The 27,862-nt window shown below is 46.3% G+C and overlaps 1 protein-coding gene across 1 annotated transcript; it reads right to left on the bottom strand.

The window, feature by feature from the left end:
• Positions 1-944: 944 nt before the first annotated feature.
• On the bottom strand, positions 945-26,537 carry BPIFB6 (BPI fold containing family B member 6). Its single transcript, XM_038750071.1, has 13 exons — positions 26,438-26,537; positions 24,812-24,911; positions 23,105-23,209; positions 20,909-21,058; positions 18,295-18,358; positions 16,528-16,588; positions 15,049-15,140; positions 11,602-11,763; positions 10,925-11,074; positions 8,550-8,617; positions 6,545-6,590; positions 2,246-2,309; positions 945-1,075 (listed from the first exon to the last, which is right to left on the bottom strand). Exons 1-13 carry the CDS (start codon positions 26,535-26,537, stop codon positions 945-947), a joined length of 1,293 nt encoding a protein of 430 aa, XP_038605999.1.
• Positions 26,538-27,862: the final 1,325 nt, after the last annotated feature.

The following is a 27,862-nucleotide window of genomic DNA, read 5'->3' as shown; positions in this document are numbered from 1 at the left end:
GGACTAAGCGCTCGGGAAATCCAAGTTGGCAACATATAGAGACGGCCCCTACCCAACGGTGGGCTCACAGTCTAGAAGGGGGAGACAGAGAACAAAACAGAACAGATGAACAAAATAAAATAAATAGAATAAATAGGTACAAATAAAATAAATAAATAAATAAATAAATAAATAAATAGAGTAATAAATATGTACAAACAATATATACCTTGTATCCCGAACAGTGCCTGGCACATAGTAAGTGCTTAACAAATATCATTCAGCATTTAGAACAGTGCTTTGCACGTAGTAAGCACTTAACAAATACCATTATTATTATTGTTATTATTATTGCCACTAGTAGTAACCACCATTACTACTACCAGTACTGCTGCGTCTACCACTACTACCGACTCTTTCCTCCACTCCTACGACTGCTACTGGTGGGTTGTCTCTTACTCACCTGAATGACAGACAGCTCTGACACTGAGTAGTTGGTGGCCAAGACGGGGGGAAGCGGAAATCCGGATTGAAGAGCCCCTGGAGTGGACAAAGGGACATCACCATCACCAACCAGTATCCCCTGAAGATTAGGAGAAGCAGCGTGGCTCAATGGAAAGAGCGCGGGCTTTGGAGTCAGAGGTCACGGGTTCAAATCCCGCCAATTGTCAGCTGTGTGACTTTGGCCAAGTCACTTCACTTCTCTGGGCCTCAGTTCCCTCATCTGGAAAATGGGGATTAGGACTTTGAGCCCCCCCGCCATGGGACAACCTGATCACTTTGAAACCTCCCCAGCACTTAGAACAGTGCTTTGCACATAGTAAGTGCTTAATAAATGCCACCATCATCATCATTATTATTATTATCTAGCCGGCCGGAGTCCTTGGGGATCCAGGATCTGGCCGACCAGAGTCCTCAGGGATCCAGCCAACCAAAATCCTCAGGGATCCAGCCAACCAAAATCCTCAGGGATCCAGCCAACCAAATTCCTCAATGATCCAGCCAACCAGAGTCCTCAGGAATCCAGGATCTAGCCAACCAGAGTCCTCAGGGATCCAGCCAACCAAAATCCTCAAGGATCTAGACAACCAGAGTCCTAAGGGATCCAGCCAACCAAAATCCTCAAGGATCCAGCCAACAAGAGTCCCTAGGGATCCAGCCAACTAGCATCTGCGGTGTTCTAGCCAATCAAGTCACTTTGTGATCTTGAAGTGACTTTGGGCAAGTCACTTCACTTCTCTGGGCCTCAGTTCCCTCATCTGTAAAATGGGGATGAAGACCGTGAGCCCCACGTGGGACAACCTAATCACCTTGTATCCCCCCCAGCGCTTAGTACAGTGCTTGGCACATAGTAAGTGTTTAACAAATACCATCATTACTATTATTATTAATCAGAATCCCCAAATATCTAGCCAACCAGCAGCCGTGGTGACCTAGGCAACCAGCATCCTTGGAAGTCTAGCCAACCGGAATCCCCAAGGATCCCTCCAACTAGCCTTCCCAGGGTTATAGTCAAGCAGAATCCTCAAGGATCCGGCCAACCAGGTTCACAGGGAACAAGCCAACCAGCGCCTTCTGGGATCCAGGATCTTGGGTGATAATAACAACAATAACAATTACATATTATATATATATATGTATATATGTTTGTACATATTTATTACTCTATTTATTTATTAATTTTACCAGTGCATATCTATTCTATTTATTTTATTTTGTTAGTATGTTTGGTTTTGTTCTCCGTCTCCCCCTTTTAGACTGTGAGCCCACTGTTGGGTAGGGACCGTCTCTATATGTTGCCAACTTGGACTTCCCAAGCGCTTAGTACAGTGCTCTGCACACAGTAAGCGCTCAATAAATACGATTGATTGATTGATTGATAATAATAATAATAACGGTATTTGTCTTCTAGACTGTGAGCCCGCTGTCGGGTAGGGACCGTCTCTCTATGTTGCCAACTTGGACTTCCCAAGCGCTTAGTCCAGTGCTCTGCACACTGTAAGCGCTCAATAAATACGACTGAATGAATGAATGAATGTTAGGGGCCTACTCTGTGCCAGGCCCAGTTCTAAGCGCTGTGGTAATCTGGTTGTCCCACGTGGGGCTCACAGTCTTCATCCCCATTTTACAGATGAGGCAAGTGAGGCCCAGAGAAGTGAAGTGACTTGTCTAAGGTCACGCAGCAGACAAGTGGTGGAGCGGGATTAGAACCCAGGACCTCTGACTCCAAGCCAATCGCGCGTCCTCCCCATCCTCCCGCCCTCACCATTGACAGCCGGCACGTAGACAGTCCGGATCGAGCGGATGAGGAGTCCTTTCAGTTTCCTCTTCTGAAAATGAGAGATATGCAGGTCAATAAACCGAGGTTTGGGGGGGCTCTGGGGGTGACTGTGTGCAGAGCACTGTACTAAGCGCTTGGAAGAGTCCGATACAACAATCAATCGATGGTATGTATTGAGTGCTTCCTATGGCAGAGCACTGTACTAAGCGAATGCAATAGAACGAGCTGACAACCTAGAGGGGAAGACAGACATTCATACGAATAAATAATTTATAATGAAGAATTTAAAGATTTGTGCACAAATGCTGTAAGGTTGGTTTTGGACTCGGACTCTGTATTGGACTCTCTGCGCTGCCTCTGTCCCAACTCCATATCTGAGGTCCAGCCTTGGCCCGGAGATCAATTAGTCATGGTATTTATTGAACGCTTACTATGTACTGAGCGCTGTACTGAATCCTTGGGGGAGCCCAACAGAGGTAGTATTTGGTAAGAGAAGCAGCGTGGCTTAGTGGCAAGAGCCCGGGCTTTGGAGTTAGAGATCGTGGGTTCTAATCCCGGCTCTGCCACTTACCTGCTGTGTGACTTTGGGCAAGTCGCTTCACTCTCTGGGCCTCAGTTCCCTCATCTGGAAAATGGGGATTAAGACTGTGAGCCCCCCGTGGGACAACCTGATCACCTTGTAACCTCCCCAGTGCTTACAACAGTGCTTTGCACATAGTAAGCACTTAATAAATGCCATTATTATTATTAATCCCGGCTCCACCACTTGTTTGCTGTGTGACTTTGGGCAAGTCACTTCACTTCTCTGTGCCTCAATTCCCTCATCTGGAAAATGGAGATTAAGACCGTGAGCCCCACCTGGGACAAACTGATCACCGTGTATCTGCCCCAGCGCTTAGTACAGTGCCTGGCAAACAGTAAGCTCTTAATAATAATAATAATAATAATAATGGTATTTGTTAAGCACTTACTATGTGCCAAGCACTGTTCTGAGCACTGAAAATAGATTTGGACCCAGTCCCAGTCCCAGTCACGGTCTCAGTCCTCATTTTACGGATGAGGTTACTAAGGTCCAGCGAAGGGAAGTGACTTACCCAAGGTCACGCAGCAGACAAGTGGCAGAGCCGGGATTAGAACCCAGGACCTTCTGACTTCCAAGCCCGGGCTCTGTCCACTTCGCCAGGCCCTTGAGGGATTTACAATCTAACGGGGAGATCTATCCCCCGAGCCTCATTCTCCTCTCTCTCACCTTTGACCCCTACACATTTGGAGGACCACCATTCTTGCCATCTTCAAAGCCCAACTAAAAGCCCATCTCCTCCAGGAGGCCTCCCCTGATTAATACTACTACTACTAATAATAATAATGGCATTTATTAAGCACTTACTATGTGCAAGGCACTGTTCTAAGCGCTGGGGAGGTTACAAGGTGATCAAGTTGTCCCACAAGGGGCTCACAGTCTTAATCCCCATTTTTTTCACAGATGAGGTAACTGAGGCACAGAGAAGTGAAGCGACTTGCCCAAAGTCACACAGCTGACAATTGGCAGAGCCGGGATTTGAACCCATGACCTCTGACTCCAAAGCCCCGGTTCTTTTCCACTGAGCCACGCTGCTTAATCCCTCTAGAATGGCAGTCCTTCTTAGAACACGCATCATTCATTCATTCATTCAAGTCAATCGTATTATTGAGCACCTTATCGGGTGCAGAGCACTGTACTAAGCGCTTGGGAGAGTCCAATATAACAATAAACAGTGCGTTGTCTTTGCACTTGAATCTGTGACCTTTGGACATCCCCAAAACCAACCCTACAGCATTTGTGCACAAATCTTTAAATTCTACATTATAAATTACTTATTTATTCATATGAATAGACATATGAATATGTCTTCCTCTCTAGGCTGTCAGCTCGTTCTATTGCATTCGCTTAGTACAGTGCTCTGACATAGGAAGCACTCAATAAATACTATCGATTGATTGTTGTGTCGGACTCTTCCAAGCACTTAGTACAGTGCTCTGCACTCAGTAACTGTTCAATAAATACCTACGTTTGCCTGATACACTGTCAACTGGTCGTGGGTAGGGGAATATGTCTACCAACTGCTGTAGCAGACTCTCCTGAGCGCTCAGTACAGCGCTCTGCACAAGGTAAGCGCTCAATAAACGCAACTGATTGATTGATTGATAATTTCTCATGTTCACACCGTGTTTTATTCCTTACCGCAACTTTAGCACTTCTGAATCGGCTGAACATTTGATAGACACCTCGCTCCCCTCCGCCTCTAGTTTCGCCTTCCTACCTGGAATTTTTTTACTGTGTCTCTCCCACCAAACCGTAAGTTCCTTGAGGGCAGGGATCGTGTCTACTAATTCTAATTTACTCCCCCAATAATAATAATAATAATAATAATGGCATTTATTAAGCGCTTACTATGTGCAAAGCACTGTTCTAAGCGCTGGGGGATACAAGGCGATGAGGTTGTCCCCCATGGGCCTCACAGTTTTAATTCCCATTTTACAGATGGGGTAACTAAGGCAGAGAGACTTGCCCAAAGTCACACAGCTGACAACTGGCGGCGCCGGGATTTGAACCCATGACCTCTGACTCCAAAGCCCGGGCTCTTTCTACTGAGCCACGCTGCTTCTCTAGCGCTTAGCGCAGTGCTCTGCACAGAATGGGAGCTCAGTAAATACTACCGATGCGCGATGTTGGGTGTTGCGAGAAGCGACGTGGCCTAGCAGATAGAGCCCGAGTCTGGGGGTCAGAAGGACCTGGGTTCTAATCCCGGCTCCGCCACTTCTCGGCTGTGTGACCTTGGGCAAGTCGCCTCTCTTCTCTGTGCCTCAGTTGCCTCATCTGTCAAATGGGGATCGAAGACGGTGAGCCCTCTGTGGGACAGGGACTGTGTCCAACTGGATTAGCTTCTTTCAACCCCAGTGCTTGGTACAGTGCTTGGCACATAGTGAGCGCTTAATTCTAGACTGTGAGCCCGTTGTTGGGTAGGGACCGTCTCTATATGTTGCTGACTTGTCTTTCCCAAGCGCTTAGTACAGTGCTCTTCACACAGGATGTGCTCAATAAATACGATTGAATGAATGAATGAATGAACAAGCACCACAGAAATAAATAAATAAAATAAAACCATCCTTCAAAATTCATTCGTTCATTCAATCGTATTTATTGAGAGGCAGCGTGGCTCAGTGGAAAGAGTCCGGGCTTTGGAGTCAGAGGTCATGGGTTCAAATCCCGGCTCCGCCAATTGTCAGCTGGGTGACTTTGGGCAAGTCACTTCACTTCTCTGGGCCTCAGTTACCTCATCCGGAAAATGGGGATGAAGACTGTGAGCCCCCCGTGGGACAACCTGATCACCTTGTAACCTCCCCAGCGCTTAGAACAGTGCTTTGCACATAGTAAGCGCTTAATAAATGCCATTATTATTATTGAGCACTGTGTGCAAAGCACTATGCAAAGCTCTTGAAAGAGTACAATGTAACAATAAACAGCTGCATTCCCAGCTCACAACGAGCTCAAAGAATGCAGGTGGAACGTGTCTCCTAATTCTGCTGTATTGGACTCTCCCAGGCGCTCGAATCCAGTGCTCTGCACACAGTAAGCGCTCAAGAAATAGCACTGTTTAATTGTAAATCCGTTACAGCTCGTTATAACTGAGAAGCAGCGTGGCTTAGTGGCAACAGCCCGGGCTTGGGAGTCAGAGGACTTGGGTTCTAATCCCGACTTTTTCTCCCCCTTTTAGACTGTGAGCCCACTGTTGGGTAGGGACTGTCTCTATATGTTGCCAATTTGTACTTCCCAAGCGCTTAGTACAGTGCTCTGAACTTAGTAAGCGCTCAATAAATACGATTGATGATGATGACTCCGCCACTTGTCAGCTGGGTGACTTTGGGCAAGTCACTTCACTTCTCCGTGCCTCAGTGACCTCATCTGGAAAACGGGGATGAAGACTGGGAGCCCCACGGGGGGGCAACCTTGTATCTCCCCCAGCGCTTAGAACAGTGCTTGGCACATAGTCAGCGCTTAACAAATACCATCATTATTATTATTATAGACGGGGAATTCGTCCGCCAACTGTTACAGTGGACTTCTCCCCAGCGCTCAGTACAGCGTTCTGCACACAGTAAGCGCTTACTATATGCCACTGATGGATGGATTGATCGATTGACCAAGGAAGTGTCTTCCCAGCCCCTCTGTCCTGAGCCTCCTTCCCAAAACTTTTCCACAGTCTCTGTTCCCGGTGCCCCTCGTCAATCAGTAGGAGAACTTACATCCAAACCCCGCTTGGAGGAAGAAGCCACCGAAAAATGAGGAGATCTGAGGAGAAGGAAGAAATGGGAGACAGGTTAATAGGTCTGAGTAATAATAATAATAATAATGGCATTTATTAAGCGCTTACTATGTGCAAAACACTGTTCTAAGCGCTGGGGAGATTACAAGGTGATCAGGTTGTCCCACGGGGGGCTCCCAGTCTTAATCCCCCTTTTACAGATGAGGTATCTGAGACACAGAGAAGTGAAGTGACTTGCCCGAGATTTCATTCATTCATTCATTCCATCAATCGTATTTATTGAGCGCTTACTGTGTGCAGAGCACTGGACTAAGCGCTTGGGAAGTACAAATCGGTAATTTATAGAGACGGTCCCTACCCAACAGCGGGCTCACGGTCTAGAAGGGGGAGACAGACAACAAAACCAAACAAGTAGACAGACGTCAATACCATCAGAATAAATAGAATATATGATCTATATATACATATATTATAATCTATAACATAAATAGAATATAGCTATATTTTATTTCTTTAATAAAATAGGGAAATATGTACAAATAGAGAAGCAGCATGGCTCAGTGGAAAGAGCACAGGCTTTGGAGTCAGAGGTCATGGTTTCAAATCCCGGCTCTGCCAATTGTCAGCTGTGTGACTTTAGTCGTCACTTCAATCAATCAATCAATTGTATTTATTGAGCGCTTACAGTGTGCAGAGCACTGTACTAAGCGCTTGGGAAGTACAAGTTGGTAACATATAGAGACGGTCCCTACCCAACAGTGGGCTCACAGTCTAGAAGACTTCACTTCTCTGGGCCTCAGTTCCCTCATCTGTAAAATGGGGACTAAGACCGTGAGCGCTCCGTGGGACAACCTGATCACCTTGTAACCTTCCCAGTGCTTAGAACAGTGCCGTGCACATAGTAAGCGCTTAATAAATGCCATTTAAAAATACACATGATTTGAGTGGTTACTGTGTGCAGAGCACTGTACTAAGCACTTGGGAGAGTTCAAACCAACAGAGTTGCTAGATAATAATAATAATGGGATTTATTAAGCGCTCAATAAATACGATGGAATGAAGATGGCCTCTTTCTTCCTTCTCCCTGTGGCCACCGCTGATCCTAGAGCACGGATAATAATAATAATGATGGCATTGATTAAGTGCTTACTATGTGCAAAGCACTGTTCTAAACGCTGGGGAGGTTACAAGGTAATCAGGTTGTCCCACGGGAGGTTCACACTCTTAATCCCCATTTTACAGATGAGGGAACTGAGGCCCAGAGAAGTGAAGTGACTTGCCCAAAGTCACACAGCTGACAAGTGGCGGAGCCGGGATTTGAATCCATGACCTCCGACTCCAAAGCCCGGGCTCTTTCCACTGAGCCACGCTGCTTCTAGATCCGTTCCCTGCCCACAAGGAGCTGACAGTCTAGAGGTGAGGAGTTTCTGTCTGCTGCAGAGAAGGGGCAGGCAGTGAGTCGATGGTATGTACTGAGCGCTTATTGTGTGCGGAACACTGTACTAAATGCTTGGGAGAGTCCACAGAACAATACAAGAGACCCATTTTTTTAATGGCATTTGTTAAGCGCTTACTATGTGCAAAGCACTGTTCTAAGCGCTGGGGAAGATACAAGGTGATTAAGTTGCCCCACGTGGGGCTCACAGTCAATCCCCATTTTACAGATGAGGTAACTGCGGCTCAGAGGAGTTAAGTGACTTGCCCAAGGTAACACAGCGGACATTTGGCGGAGCCGGGATTTGAACCCCTGACCTCTGACTCCAAAGCCCGTGCTCTTTCCACTGAGCCACGCTGCTTCTCCATTCCCATTCCCTGCCCACAACGAGCTGACAGTCTAGAGGATTCCCTGGAGGTTTTTGAGGAGTGGGGAGACGTAGACTGAACGTTTTTGTTGAGAAACGACCCCGGCAGCAGAGCGAGGTGTGGACTGGAGTGGGGAGAGACAGGAGGCAGGGAGGCCAGGGAGAAAATGGAGGCCAGTATACCTGTCCAAAGCTGAGGTCATTCGCACCCTGTCGCTTGTGGCGGAAAACTGAACCCCCAAGTTGAAGCGCTGTGGGTAGAAAACCAAGACAGGCCCCCTCAATCCGCTGATCCGGGAGCCCCTTTTCCCACACCCCCAGACTCCATCCAAGTCTTCTAGACTGTGAGCCCCTTCATTCATTCATTCATGAGAAGCAGCGTGACTCAGTGGATAGAGCGCGGGCTTTGGGGTCAGAGGTCATGGGCTCAAATCCCGGCTCCGCCACTTGTCAGCTGGATGACTTTGGACAAGTCACTTCACTTCTCTGGGCCTCAGTTCCCTCAACTGGAAAATGGGGATTAAGACTGTGAGCCCCCCGTGGGACAACCTGATCACCTCCCCAGCGCTTAGAACAATCAATCAATCAATCAATCGTATTTATTGAGCGCTTACTGTGTGCAAAGCACTGTACTAAGCGCTTGGGAAGTCCAAGTTGGCAACATATAGAGACAGTCCCTACCCAACAGTGGGCTCACAGTCTAAAAGGGGGGAGACAGAGAACAAAACCAAACATACCAACAAAATAAAATAAATAGAATAGATATGTACAAGTAAAATAAATAAATAGAGTAATAAATATGTACAAACATATATACATATATACAGGTGCTGTGGGGAAGGGAAGGAGGTAAGATGGGGGAAAGGAGAGGGGGACGAGGGGGAGAGGAACAGTGCTTTGTACATAGTAGGAGCTTAGTAAATGCCATCAATATTATTATTATCATTATTCAATCATATTTATTGAGAGTTTACTGTGCACAGAGCACTGTACTAAGCGCTTGGGAAATACAAGTTGGCAACATATAAAGACGGTCCCTACCCAACAGCGGGCTCACAGTCTAGAAGGGGGAGACAGACAACAGAACAAAACATATTAACAAAGTAAAATAAATAAAATTGTTGGGTAGGGACTGTCTCTGTTGCCGAATTGTGCTTTCCAAGCTCTTAGTACAGTGCTCTGCACACAGTAAGCACTCAATAAATACGATGGAATGAAGATGGCCTCTTTCTTCCCTCTCCCTGCGGCCACCGCTGATCCTAGAGCACAGATAATAATAATAATGGTGGCATTGATTAAGTACTTATTATGTGCAAAGCACTGTTCCAAGCGCTGGGGAGGTTACAAAGTGATCAAAGCCCTACTTCCCTTCAAAGCCCTACTGAGAGCTCACCTCCTCCAGGAGGCCTTCCCAGACTGATCCCGCTCCTTCCTCTCCTCCTCCTCCCCCTCCCCATCCCCCTTTACCTCCTTCCCCTCCCCACAGCACCTGTATATATGTATATATGTTTGTACAGATTTATTACTCTATTTATTCATATATTTTATTTGTACATATTTATTCTTTTTATTTTATTTTGTTAATATGCTCTGTTTTGTTCTCTGTCTCCCCCTTCTAGACTGTGAGCCCACTGTTGGGTAGGGACCGTCTCTATATGCTGCCAACTTGTACTTCCCAAGCGCTTAGTACAGTGCTCTGCACACAGTAAGCACTCAATAAATGCGATTGAATGAATGAATGATCAGCTTGTCCCACGGAGGGCTCACAGTCTTAATCTCCATTTTACAGATGAGGGAACTGAGGCCCAGAGAAGTGAAGTGACTCGCCCAAAGTCACACAGCTGACAACTGGCAGAGCCGGGATTTGAACCCATGATCTCTGACTCCCAAACCCATGCTCTTTTCACGGATGATGGAGAAGGAGAGGAGAGGAAAAAGACAGTGCTCCTAAGGGGTCATCCTGGGCATCCCCTGCCCCCAGAGTTGTGGCCTTTATAATGAAGGTATTTGTTAAGCGCTTACTATGTGCCAAGCACTGTTCTAAGCGCTGGGGGGAGGGAATACAAAGTAATTATGTTGTCCCACGTGGGGCTCACAGTCTTAATCCCCATTTTAATAATTATAATGGCATTTGTGAAGTGCTTACTCTTTGCCAAGCACTGTTAAGCACTGGGTTGGGGGGGATTCAAAGTAATCAGGTTGTCCCACATGGGGCTCACAGTCTTAATCCTCATTTTAATAATAATAATGATGGCATTTGTTAAGCGCTTACTACTTGCCAAGCACTGTTCTAAGAGCTGGGGGAGATACAAGGTGATCGGGTTGTCCCACGTGGGGCTCACAGTCTTCATCCCCATTTTCCAGATGAGGTCCCTGAGGCCCAGAAAAGTGAAGTGACTTTCCCAAAGTCACCCAGCTGACAAGTGGCGGAGTCGGGATTTGAACCCATGCCCTCAGCCTCCCAAGCCCGGTCTCTTTCCACTGAGCCACGCTGCTTCTCGTGGCCTTTCCCCTTCCCGATTCCCGGTGCTGCCTTGGAGATTTTCCCCATCACTCACCGTTTTCAGGACAACGAGGGGCGAAGGCGCCGATTTGAACAAGGCCACCGTCCCGTGGAACTGCAGGAGGCTTTTAGTTGGCTTCATTGACATTTTAGGGAGCGCGCTCAACTTCACCCTCATCTTCAGAGGCTGAGAGGTGGGAAAATCCTTCGAACCCCTTCTAGACTGTCAGCTGGTTGTGGGCAGGGAACCTGACTACCCATTCTCTTGTATTGGACTCTCCCGAGCATTTAGAACAGTGCTCTGCACACCGAAAGCCCTCAATAAATACCTTTGATGGATTGCGAGGTCATCAGCTCCTCGTGGGCAAGGATCATTACTGACTCTGTTGAATTGGACTCTCCCAAACGCTTAGTAATAATAATAATAATGGCATTTATTAAGCACTTACTATGCACAAAGCACTGTTCTAAGTGCTGGGGAGGTTACAAGGTGATCAGGTTGTCCCACGGGGGGCTCACAGTCTTCATCCCCAATTTACAGATGAGGCAACTGAGGCATAGAGAAGTGAAGTGACTTGCCCAAAGTCACACAGCTGACTATTATTATATGAGGAGGGAGGGCATTCCAGGCCGGAGGTAGGAAGTGGGCGAGGGATCGGCAGGGAGATAGACGAGCTCGAGGCCTAAATGTAAGAAGCTCCCCCTCCACCCAACTCCGCGGGACTAACTCACAGCGTCCACGTTGAAGGAGTTTTTCAGGAGAAGGAACCCGGCCTTGAAGAAAGCCGGAGACAGGATAATTTGGGAAGAGCCTGGTGCAAAGCCTTCTGGAATATGAACCACTCCGTCATCCGGAATTTTCATCGGGGAGCCTGACTCCGCCTGGACTGTGGGCTGGAGAATGAGAGAAAATGGCTTGGGCCCTTGGACTTTAGTGTGTGTGTGTGTGTGTGTGTGTGTGTGTGTGTGTGTGTGTGTGTGTGTGTGTGTGTGTGTGTTATTTAGTAAGTGCTTACTCTGTGCCAGGCACTGTACTAAGCACTGGGGTAGATGCAAGTTCATCGGGTTGGACACAGTCCATGTCCCACGTGGCGCTCACAGTCTTCATCCCCATTTTACAGTTGAGGGAACTGAGGCCCAAAGAAGGGAAGTGACTTGCCCAAAGTCACACGGCTAAGTGGTGAAATTAGAACCCAGGTCCTTCTGACTCTCGGGCCTGGGCTCTATCCACTATCCACGCGGCTTCTGACTTGAGAATAAACACAACAGCCTGGTGGAAAATGGAAGCTGTTTGCAGGCAAAGAACATGTCTCTTTCACGTTTTGGACTTTCCCAAGCATCTAGTACAGTGCCTCACCTCTCAATAAGTAGTTCTGCTAACACTACGAGGGGACCAGCGTGGCTTAGTGGAAAAAAACCAGGCCTGGGAGACAGAGGACGTGGATTCTAATCCCAGCTTCATCACCGGTCCGCTGTGTGACTTTGCGTTGTCACCTCCCTTCTCTGTGCCTCAGTTTCCTCATTTGTCAAATGGGAAATGAAGACCGTAAGCCCCACGTGGGATAGGGACTGTATCCAACCCAATTTGCTTGTATCCACCCCAGCGCTTAGTACAGTGCCTGGCACATAGTAAAAGCACTTAACCAATACCCCTGATTATTATTAATAATAATAATGGTATTTGTTAAGCGCTTACTATGTGCAAAGCACTGTTCTAAGCGCTGGGGAGGTTAGAAGGTGATCAGGTTGTCCCACTGGGGGCTCACAGTTTTAATCCCCATTTTACAGATGAGGTAACTGAGGCACAGAGAAGTTAAGTGACTTACCCAAAGTCACACAGCTGACAGTTGGCAGAGCCGGGATTTGAACCCATGACCTCTGACTCCAAAGCTCGTGCTCTTTCCACTGAGCCACGCTGCTTCTCTATTATTATAATTATTACTATTATTATTATTCTAGGTTGGCATTAGAGGGAAGGGAATGTGTTTGCTCCATTCATTCATTCAATCATATTTATTGAGCGCCGACTGTGTGCACAGCAATGTACTAAGCGCTTGGAAAGTACAATTCGGCCACACTTAGTGACAATCCCTACCAAACAACGGGCTCACAGTCTAGAAGGGGGAGACAGACAGCAAAACAAAACAATTAGACAGGCATCGATAGATTATAGGTATATATACATCATTAATAAAATAAATAGAATAATAAATAAGTACAAATATACATATTGAGAAGCAGCATGGCTCTGTGGAAAGAGCCCGGGCTTGGGAGTCGGAGGTCGTGGGTTCGAATCCCAACTCCGCCCCTTGTCAGCTGTATGACTTTGGGCGAGGCACTTCTCTTCTCTGGGCCTCAGTTCCCTCATCTGCAAAATGGGGATCAAGACTGGGAGAGGAGCAGCACGGCTCAGTGGAAAGAGCCCGGGCTTGGGAGTCAGAAGTCATGGGTTCTAATCCCGGTTCCCCCACATGTCTGCTGGGTGACCTTGGGCAAGTCAATTCACTTCTCTGAGCCTCAGTGATCTTATCTGGAAAATGGGGATTAAGACTATGAGCCCCACCTGGGACAATGTGATCACCTTGTATTCCTCCCCAGCGCTTAGAACAGTGCTTTGCACATAGTAAGCGCTTAACAAATGCCGTCATTATTATTATGTGGGACAACCTGATTACCTCGTATCCTCCCCAGCGCTTAGAACAGTGCTTGGCACATAGTAAGCGCTTAACAAATGCCATCATTATCATTATCATTACATGGGACAACCTGATTACCTCGTATCCTCCCCAGCGCTTAGAACAGTGCTTGGCACATAGTAAGCGCTTAACAAATGCCATCATTATCATTACCATTATGTGGGACAACCTGATTACCTCGTATCCTCCCCAGCGCTTAGAACAGTGCTTGGCACATAGTAAGCGCTTAACAAATGCCATCATTATCATTATCATTATGTGAGACAACCTGATTACCTCGTATCCTCCCCAGCGCTTAGAACAGTGCTTGGCACATAGTAAGCGCTTAAGAAATGCCATCATTACCATTATTATTATGTGGGACAACCTGATTACCTCGTATCCTCCCCAGCGCTTAGAACAGTGCTTGGTACATAGTACGCACTTAACAAATGCCATCATTATCATTATCATTATGTGGGACAACCTGATTACCTCGTATCCTCCCCAGCGCTTAGAACAGTGCTTGGCACATAGTAAGCGCTTAACAAATGCCATCATTATCATTATCATTATGTGAGACAACCTGATTACCTCGTATCCTCCCCAGCGCTTAGAACAGTGCTTGGCACATAGTAAGCGCTTAAGAAATGCCATCATTACCATTATTATTATGTGGGACAACCTGATTACCTCGTATCCTCCCCAGCGCTTAGAACAGTGCTTGGTACATAGTACGCACTTAACAAATGCCATCATTATCATTATCATTATGTGGGACAACCTGATTACCTCGTATCCTCCCCAGCGCTTAGAACAGTGCTTGGCACATAGTAAGCGCTTAAGAAATGCCATCATTATCATTATTATTATTATTATGTGGGACAACCTGATTACCTCCTATCCTCCCCAGCGCTTAGAATAGTGCTTTGCACATAGGAAGCGCTTAACAAATGCCATCATTACCATTATTATTATGTGGGACAACCTGATTACCTCGTATCCTCCCCAGCGCTTAGAACAGTGCTTGGTACATAGTACGCACTTAACAAATGCCATCATTATCATTATCATTATGTGGGACAACCTGATTACCTCGTATCCACCCCAGCGCTTAGAACAGTGCTTGGCACATAGTAAGCGCTTAACAAATGCCATCATTATCATTATCATTATGTGGGACAACCTGATTAACTCGTATCCTCCCCAGCGCTTAGAACAGTGCTTGGCACATAGTAAGCGCTTAACAAATGCCATCATTATCATTATCATTATGTGGGACAACCTGATTACCTCGTATCCTCCCCAGCGCTTAGAACAGTGCTTGGCACATAGTAAGCGCTTAACAAATGCCATTATTATTATTATATTGTAGAATGAATAAAAACGGCTCAATAAATACAACTGGATGAATGAAAGCAGGAGGGAGAGAAGGTAGAGAGACAAGAGTTTACCCCAGAGACCACCTCCCCACCGCCCCCCACACACCCAGCCGGACACTTACACTGAGCTCCACTTGGATGTAAGCAGGCATAGTGAGCGGAGCGCTCTGCACAGAGTAGGTGACGTTCCCTGTCTCGCCCACTGGAATCGGAGCTGCTCAGAAACACACAAGACACACACAGGCACCCAGTGACAATAAAAAGAACAATAAGCAGGCCTGGTGAGCATCAGCGTGGCTCAGTGGAAAGAGCCCGGGCTTTGGAGTCACAGGTCATGGGTTCGAATCCCGACTCCGCCACTTAGCTGTGTGACTTTGGGCAAGTCACTTCACTTCTCTGGGCCTCAGTTCCCTCATCTGGAAAATGAGGATTAAGTCTGTGAGCCCCACGTGGGACAACTTGATTACCTTGTATCTACCCCAGCGCTTAGAACAGTGATTTGCACATAGTAGGCGATTAATAAATGCCATTATGATGATGATGATGATGATGATCCTGCATGGGGCTCACAATCACACACTAGTAATAATAATAATAATAGCAGTTGATAAATTGAGTGTTCTGCATTCAGTAGGCACTTAGTTCAGTGCTCTGAATACCGAAGGCGCTCAGTACAGCATTCTGCACTCAGCAACTGTCCAATATAGTGTTTTGCACACAATAGGCAGCGTGGCTCTGCGGAAAGAGCCCAGGCTTTGGAGTTCATGGGTTCAAATTCCGGCTCCGCCAATTGTCAGCTGTGTGACTTTGGTCAAGTCACTTCACTTCTCTGTGCCTCAGTTACCTCATCTGTAAAATGGGGAGTAAGATTGTGAGCCCCACGTGGGACAACCTGATCACCTTGTATCCCTCCAGCGCTTAGAACAGCGCTTTGCACATAGTAAGTGCTTAACAAATACCATTATTATTAATAGGCAGTCCAGTGCTCTCCACTCTGAGGCTGGCCTCTATAGTGCTCTGCCCAGGGCAGACACTAAGTACAGTGCTCTGCACTCGGCAGTTAACAGTACACACAGTAGGTATTCAGTACAGTGTTCCACATCCATTAGACGATCAACATTTCCATGCAGCGGGGTCGAAGAGGGGAAGCAGTGAGGCCTAGCAGGCAGAGCCCACTTCCCAAGCGCTTAGTACAGTGCCCTGCACATAGTGAGCGCTCAATAAATAAGATTGATGATGATCTGGGTTAGTACAGTGCTCTGCACACAGTAAGTGCTCAATAAATGCGATTGATTGATTGATCTGGGTTATCGTCCCGGCTCTTCCCCTCGTCTGCTGTGTGACCTTGGGCGAGTCACTTCACTTCCCTCAGTTCTCCCGTCTATAAAATGGGGATAGAAACTGCGTCCAACCTGATTAGTTCGGATCTACCCCAGTGCTTAGAACAGTGTTGGACACATACTAACAGTGTTTGACACAAATACCAATATCATTATGATTATAAGAAAATCAGAGTTTTAAGGTCCCTGACGGGGGGGGGGGGGGCGCGGGGAGGGTCTTGGAAGGGAAAAAAGTGTTGAATTGACCCCAGCCCAACACACTTTGTAGAGTCTCCCATTTCTTGTTCACGTATTTCAGGACTACATCAATAGCAGGACACAGCTGCAAAAGAAAGAAAGCCCGGGCCAGGGGTTAGTCTAGCATTAAGGATTCCTTCTTCTTATTATTATCGTTATTATCATTAATAGTAATTAGTACAGTGCTCTGCACACAGTAAGCGCTCAATAAATACGATTGATTGATTGATAATTATAATGATGACCATAATAACGACAATAATAGTGGTATTTGGCAATAATAATAATAATGATGACGGTATTTGTCAAGCACTTACTATGTGTCACGCAATGTATTAAGTGCTGGGGTAGATACGAGCTAATAATAATAATAATAATGGTATTTGTTAAGCGCTTACTATGTGCCAAGCAACGTTCTAAGCACTGGGGTAGAGACAAGGTCATCGGGTTGTCCCCCTTGGTGCTCAGTCTTCACCCCCATTTTCCAGATGAGGGAAGCGAGGCCCAGAGAAGTGAAGTAACTTGCCCAAGGTCACCCATCGGATAAGCGCCGGAGCCAGGATGAGAATCCAGGTCTTTCTGGCCTGGAAGATCCGCGCTTATGTGCCAAGCACTGTGCTAAGCAACAGAGGGAGATACCCGATCATCAGGTTGGACACAGTCTCCGTCCCACAAGGGCCTCACGGACTGAGTAGGAGGGGAGAGGAGAATGGGGATGGAAACCCCATTTTACAGAGGAGGAAACCGAGGCCTGGATAATAATAATAATAATAATAATAATAATTGGCATTTGTTAAGCGCTTACTATGTGCAAAGCACTGTTCTAAGCGCTAGGGAGGATACAGGGAGATCAGGTTGTCCCACGTGGGGCTCACAGCCTTAATCCCCATTTTACAGATGAGCGAACTGAGGCCCGGAGAAGTGAAGTGACTTAGCCAAAGTCACACAGCAGACAAGTGGCGGGATGAGAACGCAGCTCCCTTAATTCCCAGGCCCAGGCTCTATCCACTAGGCCACACTGCTCTCCCGTCTAAGCTCCAGGTTTAGGGGTTTGAGAGTGGGGAGGGGATTTCTAACGCTCTGTGACCTTGGGCCAGTCATTTCATTTCTCCGTGCCTCGATTCCCTCGTCTGTGAAACGGGGATGAAGACTGTGAACCCCATGGGGGACAGGGGCTGGGTCCAACCTGATGAGCTTGTATCTCCCCCTGTGCTTAGTACAGTGTCTGGCATATAGTAAGCGTTTAACAAATACTATTACCAAGTCCCCCTTTTAGACTGTGAACCCACTGTTCGGTAAGGAATGTCTCTATATGTTGCCAACTTGTACTTCCCAAGCGCTTAGTACAGTGCTCTGCACACAGTAAGCGCTCAATAAATATGATTGATTGACTGATTTTATTATCCTGGCTCCGCCAAGGGCCTGCTGGGTGACCTGGGGTGAGTCACATCACCTCTCTGTGCCTTGGTTTCCTCATTTGGTAAGATTCAAATTGAAAATTCAGTTAAAATTTCAAGCCCCATCCTCCCTTCCCCTTGGACAGCCGACCGTATGTTTATTTCTATTAGACTGTAAACTCCTTATGGGCAGGCAGGGAACGTGTCTGCTAATTCTGTTGTATTGGAATTCAGTATAATGCTCTGCTTGTACTTCCCAAGCGTTTAGTCCTGTGCTCTGCACACAGAAAGCGCTCAATAAATACGATTGAATGAATGAATGAATGAATGAATGTACATAGTAAGTGCTCAATAAATACCATTGATTGATTGCTTGAAATCACACCAGACTTACCAGGGTGGGAAGCATTTTTTGGAGGGTGCTATCCAGAAATTTATTCACCATTTTGGGAAGCACGCTAGATCAGAACGCAAGAGATAGGTGCATTAGTGAATGAAGTTATGAATGTGAATGGACAGCAGGAATCATTCATTCATTCAATCGTATTTATTGAGCGCTTACTGTGTGCAGAGCACTGGACTAAGCGTTTGGGAAGTACAAGTTGGCAACATTATAGAGACGGTCCCTACCCAACACCGGGCTCACAGTCTAGAAGGGGGGAATTCAAGAACGCCCCCCAAAAATTGCAGATGAGAAGGCTCCAAAAAGCAAAGCTTACTTTTCCAGAAATCAATCAATCAATCAATCAATCGTATTTATTGAGCTTTTACTGTGTGCAGAACACTGTTATAGGCTCTTGGAAGAGTACAATACAATAACAGACACATTCCCTGCCCACAGTGATAATGCAACAGTATATGAAAATACATGATACATCCACGCATCATGCATCCATCCTTATACATATTTACTATCCTATACCTTCCCCTCCCCACAGCACCTGCATATATGTATATATGTTTATACATATTTATTACTCTATTTTACTTGTACATATCTATTCTATTTATTTTGTTTTGTTAATATGTTTTGTTTTGTTGTCTGTCTCCCCCTTCTAGATTGTGGGCCCACTGTTGGGTAGGGACCGTCTCTATATGTTGCCAACTTGTACTTCCCAAGCGCTTAGTACAGTGCTCTGCACACAGTAATCGCTCAATAAATATGATTGATTGATTGATCCTATTTATATTATTAATGATGTGCATCTAGCTTTACTTCTATTTATTCTGATGACTTGACACCTGTCCACATGTTTTGTTTTGTTGTCTGTCTCCCGCTTCTAGACTGTGAGCCCGTTGTTGGGTAGGGACCGTCTCCAGATGTTGCCGACTTGTATTTCCCAAGCGCTTAGCGCTCTGCACACAGTAAGCGCTCAATAAATACGACTGAATGAATGAATGAATCCATATATTATAATTTATTATGATGCAGTCTAACATTAGGATGCAATCCAACATTAATAATAATAATAATGGCATGTATTGAGCGCTTAGTATGTGCAAAGCACTGTTCTAAGCATTATATAAAACATATTAAATGTTGTAACAGTACATTATATAACCATTATATAACATTATAAACTAAACATTATATAAAAATACACACTATAACCACACATTATAATGCATTCTTCTGTACTCTCCCATCATCTGAGGACACCTAATCTGTCAGTGATAAAATATCCTCCCATAATTTCCCTTCATCCTAGAATACACAATCTATCGGTCCATTATAATGTATTTTCATGTCATCACCTGTCTTCTGAGAACACCTAATATAACTGTCCATTATAAAATATTCTCCCATAATCTCCCAACATCCGAGAAACAGCAACTGTAAAATGGGAGTCCACGTTCTCCCTCCAACTTAGACTGGAAGCCCCAAGCTGGACAGGGACTGTGTCCGGCCTAATTACCTTGTACCAACTGTCGCACTCAGAACAGTGTTTGACACATAGTAAGCGCTTAAAAAAACTTCAAAAAGAAAACCCCACACACAATCATCTCACCGTCCATCATAAGTATTCTCCCATTATCCGAGAACCCATAATAAAGTCTACTTTTTCTGTTTTGTTGTCTGTCTCCCCCTTCTAGTCTGTGAGCCCGTTGTTGGGTAGGGATTGTGTCTATCTGTTGCCGAATTGTACTTTCCGAGCGCTTAGTACAGTGCTCTGCCCACAGTAAGCGCTCAATAAATATGATTGAATGAATGAATAAGGCTTCCTCAGGCAATCTCCCATCATATAAGATGAGAAGCAGCAGAGAATCAGCGTGGCTCAGTTTAAAGAGCCCGGGCTTTGGAGTCAGAGGTCATGGATTCAAATCCCGACTCCGCCAATCGTCAGCTGTGTGACTTTGGGCAAGTCACTTCACTTCTCTGGACCTCAGTTACCTCATCTGGAAAATGGGGTTTAATAATAATAATAATGTTAATATTTGTTAAGCGCTTACTATGTGCCAAGCACTGTTCTAAGCGCTGGGGTAGATACAAGGTGATCAGGTTGTCCCACGTGGGCCTCACAGTGTTATCCCCAATTTGCAGATGAGGTAACTGAGGCACGGAGAAGCAAAGTGACTTGCCCAAGGTCACACAGCTGACAAGTGGCAGAGCCGGGATTAGAACCCACGACCTCTGAGTCCCAAGCCCTTTCCACTAAGCCGCGCTGCTTCTCTAAGACTGTGAGCCCCAAGTGGGACAACCTGATCACCTCGTATCCTCCCAGCGCTTAGAGCAGTGCTTCGCACATAGTAAGCGCTTAACAAATGCCATCATTATTATTATTCTATAGAACCCAGCGCTTAGAACAGTACTTTGCACATAGTAAGCGCTTAATAAACACCATTATTATAAACACACAATCACCACACCGTCCACGCTGAAGTACCCTCCTGTCATAATAGTTATAATGGTATTTGTTAAGCGCTTACTATGTGCCAGGCACTGTACTAAACGCTTACCCAAGGACACACTCACCGTCCACCATGAGGTAAGAGGGATGGAAACTCACTTGCTGGGAAGGTTGGTCTTGACGCTGACCAGAATCACCACACAACCTTCGCTCTGAAAAACGGGGAGTCTGGTGTCGTTGTCCATCAGCAGTCTGTCCGTGGCTGTGATATTCAACACCAGAGAAATTTCCATCCTTCCCCCCATAAAGCTGCAGGGAAGGGAAAGAAATAAGTTTTCCAAGGACTCCCCTCGGATAATAATAATAATGTTGGTATTTGTTAAGCGCTTACTATGTGCAAAGCACTGTTCTAAGCGCTGGGGTAGATACAAGGTAATCAGGTTGTCCCAGGTGGGGCTTACAGTCTTCATCCCCATTTTACAGATGAGGGAACTGAGGCCCAGAGAAGTGAAGTGACTTGCCCAAAGTCACACAGCTGACAAGTGGCAGAGCTGGGATTTGAACCCGCGACCTCTGACTCCAAAGCCCGGGCTCTTTTCCACTGAGCCACGCTGCTTCTCTTCCGCTTGAAACCTTTTCCCGTCAATAATAATGATGGTAACCGTTGTTGGATAGGGACCGTCTCTCTATGTTGCCAATTTGTACTTCCCAAGCGCTTAGTACAGTGCTCTGCACACAGTAAGCGCTCAATAAATACGATTGAATGAATGAATGAATTTGTTCAGCGCTTTCTATGTGTTAAGCACTGCTCTAGCCAAGAAGCACTGTGGCTTAGTGGAAAGAGCCCGGGCTTGGGAGTCAGAGGTCGTGGGTTCTAATCCCGCCTCCGCCGCTTGTCAGCTGTGTGACTTTGGGCGAGTCATTTCACTTCTCTGGGCCTCAGTTCCCTCATCTGTAAAATGGGGATAAAGACTGTGAGCCCCACGTGGGACAACCTGATCACCTTGTATCCCCCCAGCACTTAGAACAGTGCTTTGCACATAGTAAGCGTCTAACAAATACTATCATCATCATCATTATTATTATTATTATTAGATCCCGGGCCTGGGAATCAGAAGGGGATCAGAAATAATCTCAGCTCCGCTCATTGTTTGCTGTGTGACCGTGGGCAACTCACTTCACTCCTCCGGACCTCAGTTTCCTCAACTGTAAAATGGGGATCCACGTTCTCCCTCCAGCGTCTATGAGCTGGGATAGATACAAGGTCATCAGGTTGTCCCGCGTGGGGCTCACAGTCTTCATCCCCATTTTCCAGATGAGGAAACTGAGGCCCAGAGAAGTGAAGTGACTTGCCCAAAGTCACACAGCTGACAAGTGGTGGAGCCAGGATTAGAACTCACGACCTCTGACTCCCAAACCCGGGCTCTTTCCACTAAGCCTCGCTGCTTCTCCAAACAATCAATCCACAGGAATCCCCGAGCACAAACTGGTTAACTGATAATGATTATTATTCTCTGTGCCTCAGTTACCTCATCTGTAAAATGGGGATTAAAACTGTGAGCCCCTCGAGGAACAACCTGGTTACCTTGTGTCTACCCCAGCGCTTAAAACAGTGCTTGGCACATAGTAAGCACTTAATAATAACAATAATAATAATAATGGTATTTGTTAAGCGTTTACTATGTGCCAAGTACTGTTCTAAGCGCTGGGATAGATACAAGGTTATCAGGTTGTCCCACGAGGGGCTCACACTGCTATCCCCATCTTACAGAGGAGATAACATAACTGAGGCACAGAGAATAATAATCATAATACTTGTGGTATTTGTTAAGTGCTTACTACGTGCCAAGCACTGTTCTAAACGCAGGTTGTCCCACGTGGGGCTCACAGTCTTCATCCCCATCTTACAGAGGAGGTAACTGAGGCACAGAGAATAATAACCATAATAATTGTGGTATTTGTTAAGTGCTTACTATGTGCGAAGCACTGTTCTAAGCGCTGGGGGGATACAAGGTAAACCAGGTTGTCCCACGGGGGGCTCACAGTCTTAATCCCCATTTGACAGATGAGGGAACTGAGGCCCAGAGAAGTGAAGCGACTGGCCCAAAGTCACACAGCAGACAAGTGGCGGAGCCGGAATTAGAACCCACGACCTCTGACTCCCAAGCCCGGGTTCTTTCCACTGAGCACAAATACCATTATCAGTGCTCTGCACACAGTAAGCGCTCAATAAATACGATTGAATGATCAGGAAATACTGTTAAAAAATAATAATAATAAGATGACCAAGATCCCAGTTTTGGGATTTTTCCAGCGGGCTTCGGGGCTTCAGGGGATCTGATTCCACCTTCTCACCTCTTTCCGCTGATGAAGATTTTCGTGGACACGCATTGGAAAATCCCCACTCCGGGCAGAAACTCCAGGGTGATGATCGGGGCCCCGAGGCCTTTCACCGCTATCCTGCCGATAGCCGGGACAGAGATGGTCAGTCAGTCCTATGTACTGAGCGCTCCTCGGGTGCAGAGCGCTGTACTAAGCGCTTGCGAGAGTCCAATACACCAAAATCATGGGCCTAGCCTCCTATTCCCAACACACACCGTTTTAGGGACTCCTATAAACCATCATAGTACCGTCAACTATTGTGGCAGGGATAGTAGTAGTAGTAGTAATAATAATAATAATAATAATAATAATAATAATAATAATAATGGCATTTATTAAGCGCTTACTATGTGCAAAGCACTATTCTAAGCGCTGGGGAGGTTACAAGGTGATGAGGTTGTCCCCTGTTGGGGGTAGATACAAGACAATCAGGTTGTCCCCCGTGGGGCTCACAGTCTCCATCCCCATTTTCCAGATGAGGATACTGAGGCCCAGAGAAGTGAAGCGACTTGCCCAGAGTCACACAGCTGATAAGCGGCGGAGCCGGGATTAGAACCCGCGACCTCTGACTCCCAAGCCCGGGCTCTTTCCACTGAGCCACGCTGCTGTTGTATTGGACTCTCCCAAGCGCTCAGTACAGTGCTCTGCACAAAGTAAATACTCACTAAATACCACTGATTGATTGGTTGCTTAATAATGACTGTCTCCCCATTCGGCTCTTTGTGGGCAGGGAATAGGTAATGGTAATGGTAATGATGGCATTTATTTTTTATAGCGCTTATTTTAAGCGCTTACTATGTGCCAAGCACTGTTCTAAGCGCTGGGGAGGTTACAAGGTTGTCCCACGGGGGGCTCACAGTCTTAATCCCCATTTTCCAGATGAAACTGAGGCCCAGAGAAGTTAAGTGACTTGCCCAAAGTCACACAGCTGACAATTGGCATAGGCAGGATTTGAACCCATGACCTCTGACTCCAAAGCCCGGGCTCTTTCCACTGAGCCACGCTGCTTCTCCACCACTTCTGCTGTACTGGACTCTCCCAAGCGTTCAGTACAGTGCTCTCTACTCAGGAAGTGCTCAATAAATACGATTGATTGATTGATTCATCCCTGTCCTTTCATTCATTCATTCGATCGTATTTATTGAGAGCTTATTGTGTACAAAGCACTGTACTAAGCTCTTGGGGGAGTCCAATATAATAATAAATAGACACAGCCCCTGCCCGTAGTAAACGCTCACTTAGAGAAGCAGCGCGGCTCAGCGGAAAGAGCCCGGGCTTGGGAGTCAGAGGTTGTGGGTTCTAATCCCGACTCCACCCCTTGTCAACTGTGTGACTTTGGACAAGTCACTTCTCTGGGCCTCAGTTTCCTCATCTGTAAAACGGGGATGAAGACTGAACCCCACGTGGGACAACCTGATCACCTTGTATCTACCGCAGCGCTTAGAGCAGTGCTTGGCACATAGTAAGCGCTTAACAAATACCAACATTATTATTATTATTATTATTAAATACCACTGATTTGCCTCCCCCTCTAGACTGCCAGCTCATCTGTGGACAGGGAATGTATCTGCTGTGTTGTACTGGACTCTCCCAAGCGTTCAGTACAGTACCCTGGACCCAAGAAGTGCTCAATACATAGTCTAGACCCTCCCCAGTCGAAGGCGGGTTTGTCTAGCTCACCCTGAGATGCCTTTAATGGCTTTGTCCCCCGGAGTCTTCTTGCTGGCTTCTGCGGCCATTTTCTGAAGAACCTGACTTTCATCCATGGCATCCTGGACAGCTGAAATCCCATTCCCAAAGACCCCAAGAGTTAACAATCCTCGGGGTGGCGTCCATTAAGCTCCCACTGGGCGCTGAGCGCTGTGCCAGAAGAACCGGAGGCCTTAGGCTGGGCGTGATCCGGACGGAACCGATCCTTGGGGTTTCATCCTCATTTTACAGATGAGGAAACCCTCCCAAGCGCTTAGTATAGTGCTCTGCAAGCAGGAGGCACTCAATAAATACCAGCGAGGGATTGATTGATTGAAACGGAGGCAAGGGACTCGTCCAAGGTCACGCGGCAGGCAGGGGGCCGAGGCGGGATTAGAACCCAGGGGCTCGGACTCCCGGGCCCGGATTCTTTAGGGGGTTATCTCTGCCTTTATTTTATTATTATTATTATTATTATTATTATTATTATTATTATTTATTAATGGTATTTGTTAAGCACTTACTATGTGCTAAGCACTGTTCTAAGTGCTGGGGGGTTACAAGGTGATCAGGTTGTCCCACTCACAGTCTTAATCCTCATTTTACAGATGAGGGAACTGAGGCTCAGAGAAGTTAAGTGACTTGCCCAAGGTCACACAGCAGGCAGGTGGCAGAGTTGGGATTATTATATCCCATAATAATTAATAATTATTAATTATTAGTAGTAATAATTATTACTATTATTACAGTGAACAGGAAGCCACCCCCTACCCTACCCTCTTCCGGGAGCAGATTCCAGACCAGACTGACTCCATGTTAGTTGTGTCCAGGCTGGGAGTCAGAAGGATCTGGGTTCTAATCCCCACTTCTTGGCCCTTGGGAGAGTCCAGTACAGTTAGTTGACATGATCACTGCCCTCAAGGAGCTTATAATCTGCCAATCAATTGTATTTATTGAACACTTACCATGTGCAGAGCACTGTTCTAAGAGCTTGGGAGAGTCTAATAGAGTTAGTTGCTATAATCTCGCCCCTCAAGGAGTTTACAATCTACCAATCAGTCGTATTTACTGAGCGCTTACCATGTGCAGAGGAATGTTCTAAGCGCTTGGGAGAGTCCAACAGAATTAACTGACGCTATCTCTTCCCGCAACGCACTTGCAATCTACCAATCAATCCATCATGTTCACACTTACTGTAAATATATACATATATTTATATATCTATATGTAATATATATAATTCTACTTATTTTATTCATATTTTATTTTATTTATTTATATATTATATATACCTATATATGATTCTATTTATTTTATTTTGTTAATATGTTTTGTTTTGTTCTCTGTCTCCCCCTTCTAGACTGTGAGCCCACTGTTGGGTAGGGACCGGCTCTATACGTTGCCAACTTGGACTTCCCAAGCGCTTACTCCAGTGCTCTGCACACAGTAAGCGCTCAATAAAGATGATTGATTGATTGATTGATTGTGGCCCATTTGTACTTCCCAAGCGCTCAGTCCAGTGCTCTACCCACAGGAAAACTCTCAATAAATCCGATGGAATGAAGGAATTGGAGCTGGACTTTAGATCGGCTGCCGAAGGCCGAGGGGTTCACTCACCCCGATTCATGAAATCCACCCCAAGCCTCAGACGGACACCGGGGTCACCCCAAGCTGGAGCCGCCAGGACGGGGAAGAGCAGGAAGCAAGTTGTCCACATGGTCCCGTCTAATCGATCGATCGATTGTACTTATGGAGCGCCTAGGATGCGCAGGCCGCTGTACTGAGCGCCTGGGAGAGAAGAAAACAATGCAGTTGGTTGGACACGTTCCCTGTTCCCAAAGATCTGACCGTCTAATGGAACCAGTCCACCACCAATAATAATAATAATGACGATGATGGTATTTGTTAAGCGCTTACTATGTGCCAAGCACTGTTCTAAGCGCTGGAGGGATACAAGGTGATCAGGTTGTCCCCCGTGGGGCTCACAGTCTTAATCCCCATTTTATAGATGAGGGAACTGAGGCACAGAGAAGTGAAATGACTTGAGAAGCAGCGTGGCCCAGTCTTTTAGACTGTGAGTCCACTGTTGGGTAGGGACCGTCTCTATATGTTGCCAACTTGGACTTCCCAAGCGCTTAGTACAGTGCTCTGCACATAGTAAGTGCTCAATAAATACAATTGATTGATTGATTGATTGATTGATTGAAAGAGCCCGGGCTTTGGAGTCGGAGGTCATGGATTCAAATCCCGGCTCTGCCAACTGTCAGCTGGGTGACTTTGGGCAAGTCACATAACTTCTCTGTGCCTCAGTTCCCTCATCTGTAAAATGGGGTTGAAGACTTTGAGCCCCCGTGGGACAACTTGATCACCTTGTAACCTCCACAACGCTTAGAACAGTGCTTTGCACATAGTAAGCGCTTAATAAATGCCATTATTAAGTGACTTACCAAAATAATAATAATAATAATGATGGTATTTGTTAAGCACTTACTATGTGCTAAGCACTGTTCTAAGCGCGGGGGTAGACACAAGGTGATCAGGTTGTCCCCGGTGGGGCTCACAGTCTTCATCCCCATTTTATAGATGAGGGAACTGAGGCACAGAGAAGTGAAGTGACTTACCCAAAGTCACACAGCTGACAAGTGGCGGAGCTGAGCTCAAGGGAAGCAGCGTGGCTCAGTGGAAAGAGCCCGGGCTTGGGAGTCAGAGGTCATGGGTTCAAATCCCGGCTCCCCTACTTGTCTACTGTATGACTTTGGACGAGTCACTTCACTTCTCTGGGCCTCAGTTACCTTACCTGTAAAATGAGGATTCAGACTGTGAGCCCCACGTGAGACAGCCTGATTATCTTGTATCCCCCCCCCACCAGCGTTTAGAACAGTGCTTGGCACATAGTAAGCGCTTAACAAATGTCATTATTATTATTATTATTAGAATCCACGACCTCTGACTCCCAAACCTGGGATCTTTCCACCAAATCACGCTGCTCCTCTGCTTCCACAAGGGCTTGGATGCAGATTTCCAACCTCGGACTCGCCAAAG

Source organism: Tachyglossus aculeatus, chromosome 8, assembly GCF_015852505.1.
Source record: "Tachyglossus aculeatus isolate mTacAcu1 chromosome 8, mTacAcu1.pri, whole genome shotgun sequence".
NCBI classification, from domain to species: Eukaryota; Metazoa; Chordata; class Mammalia; order Monotremata; family Tachyglossidae; genus Tachyglossus; species Tachyglossus aculeatus.
This window is presented reverse-complemented; position numbering and strand designations above follow the sequence as displayed.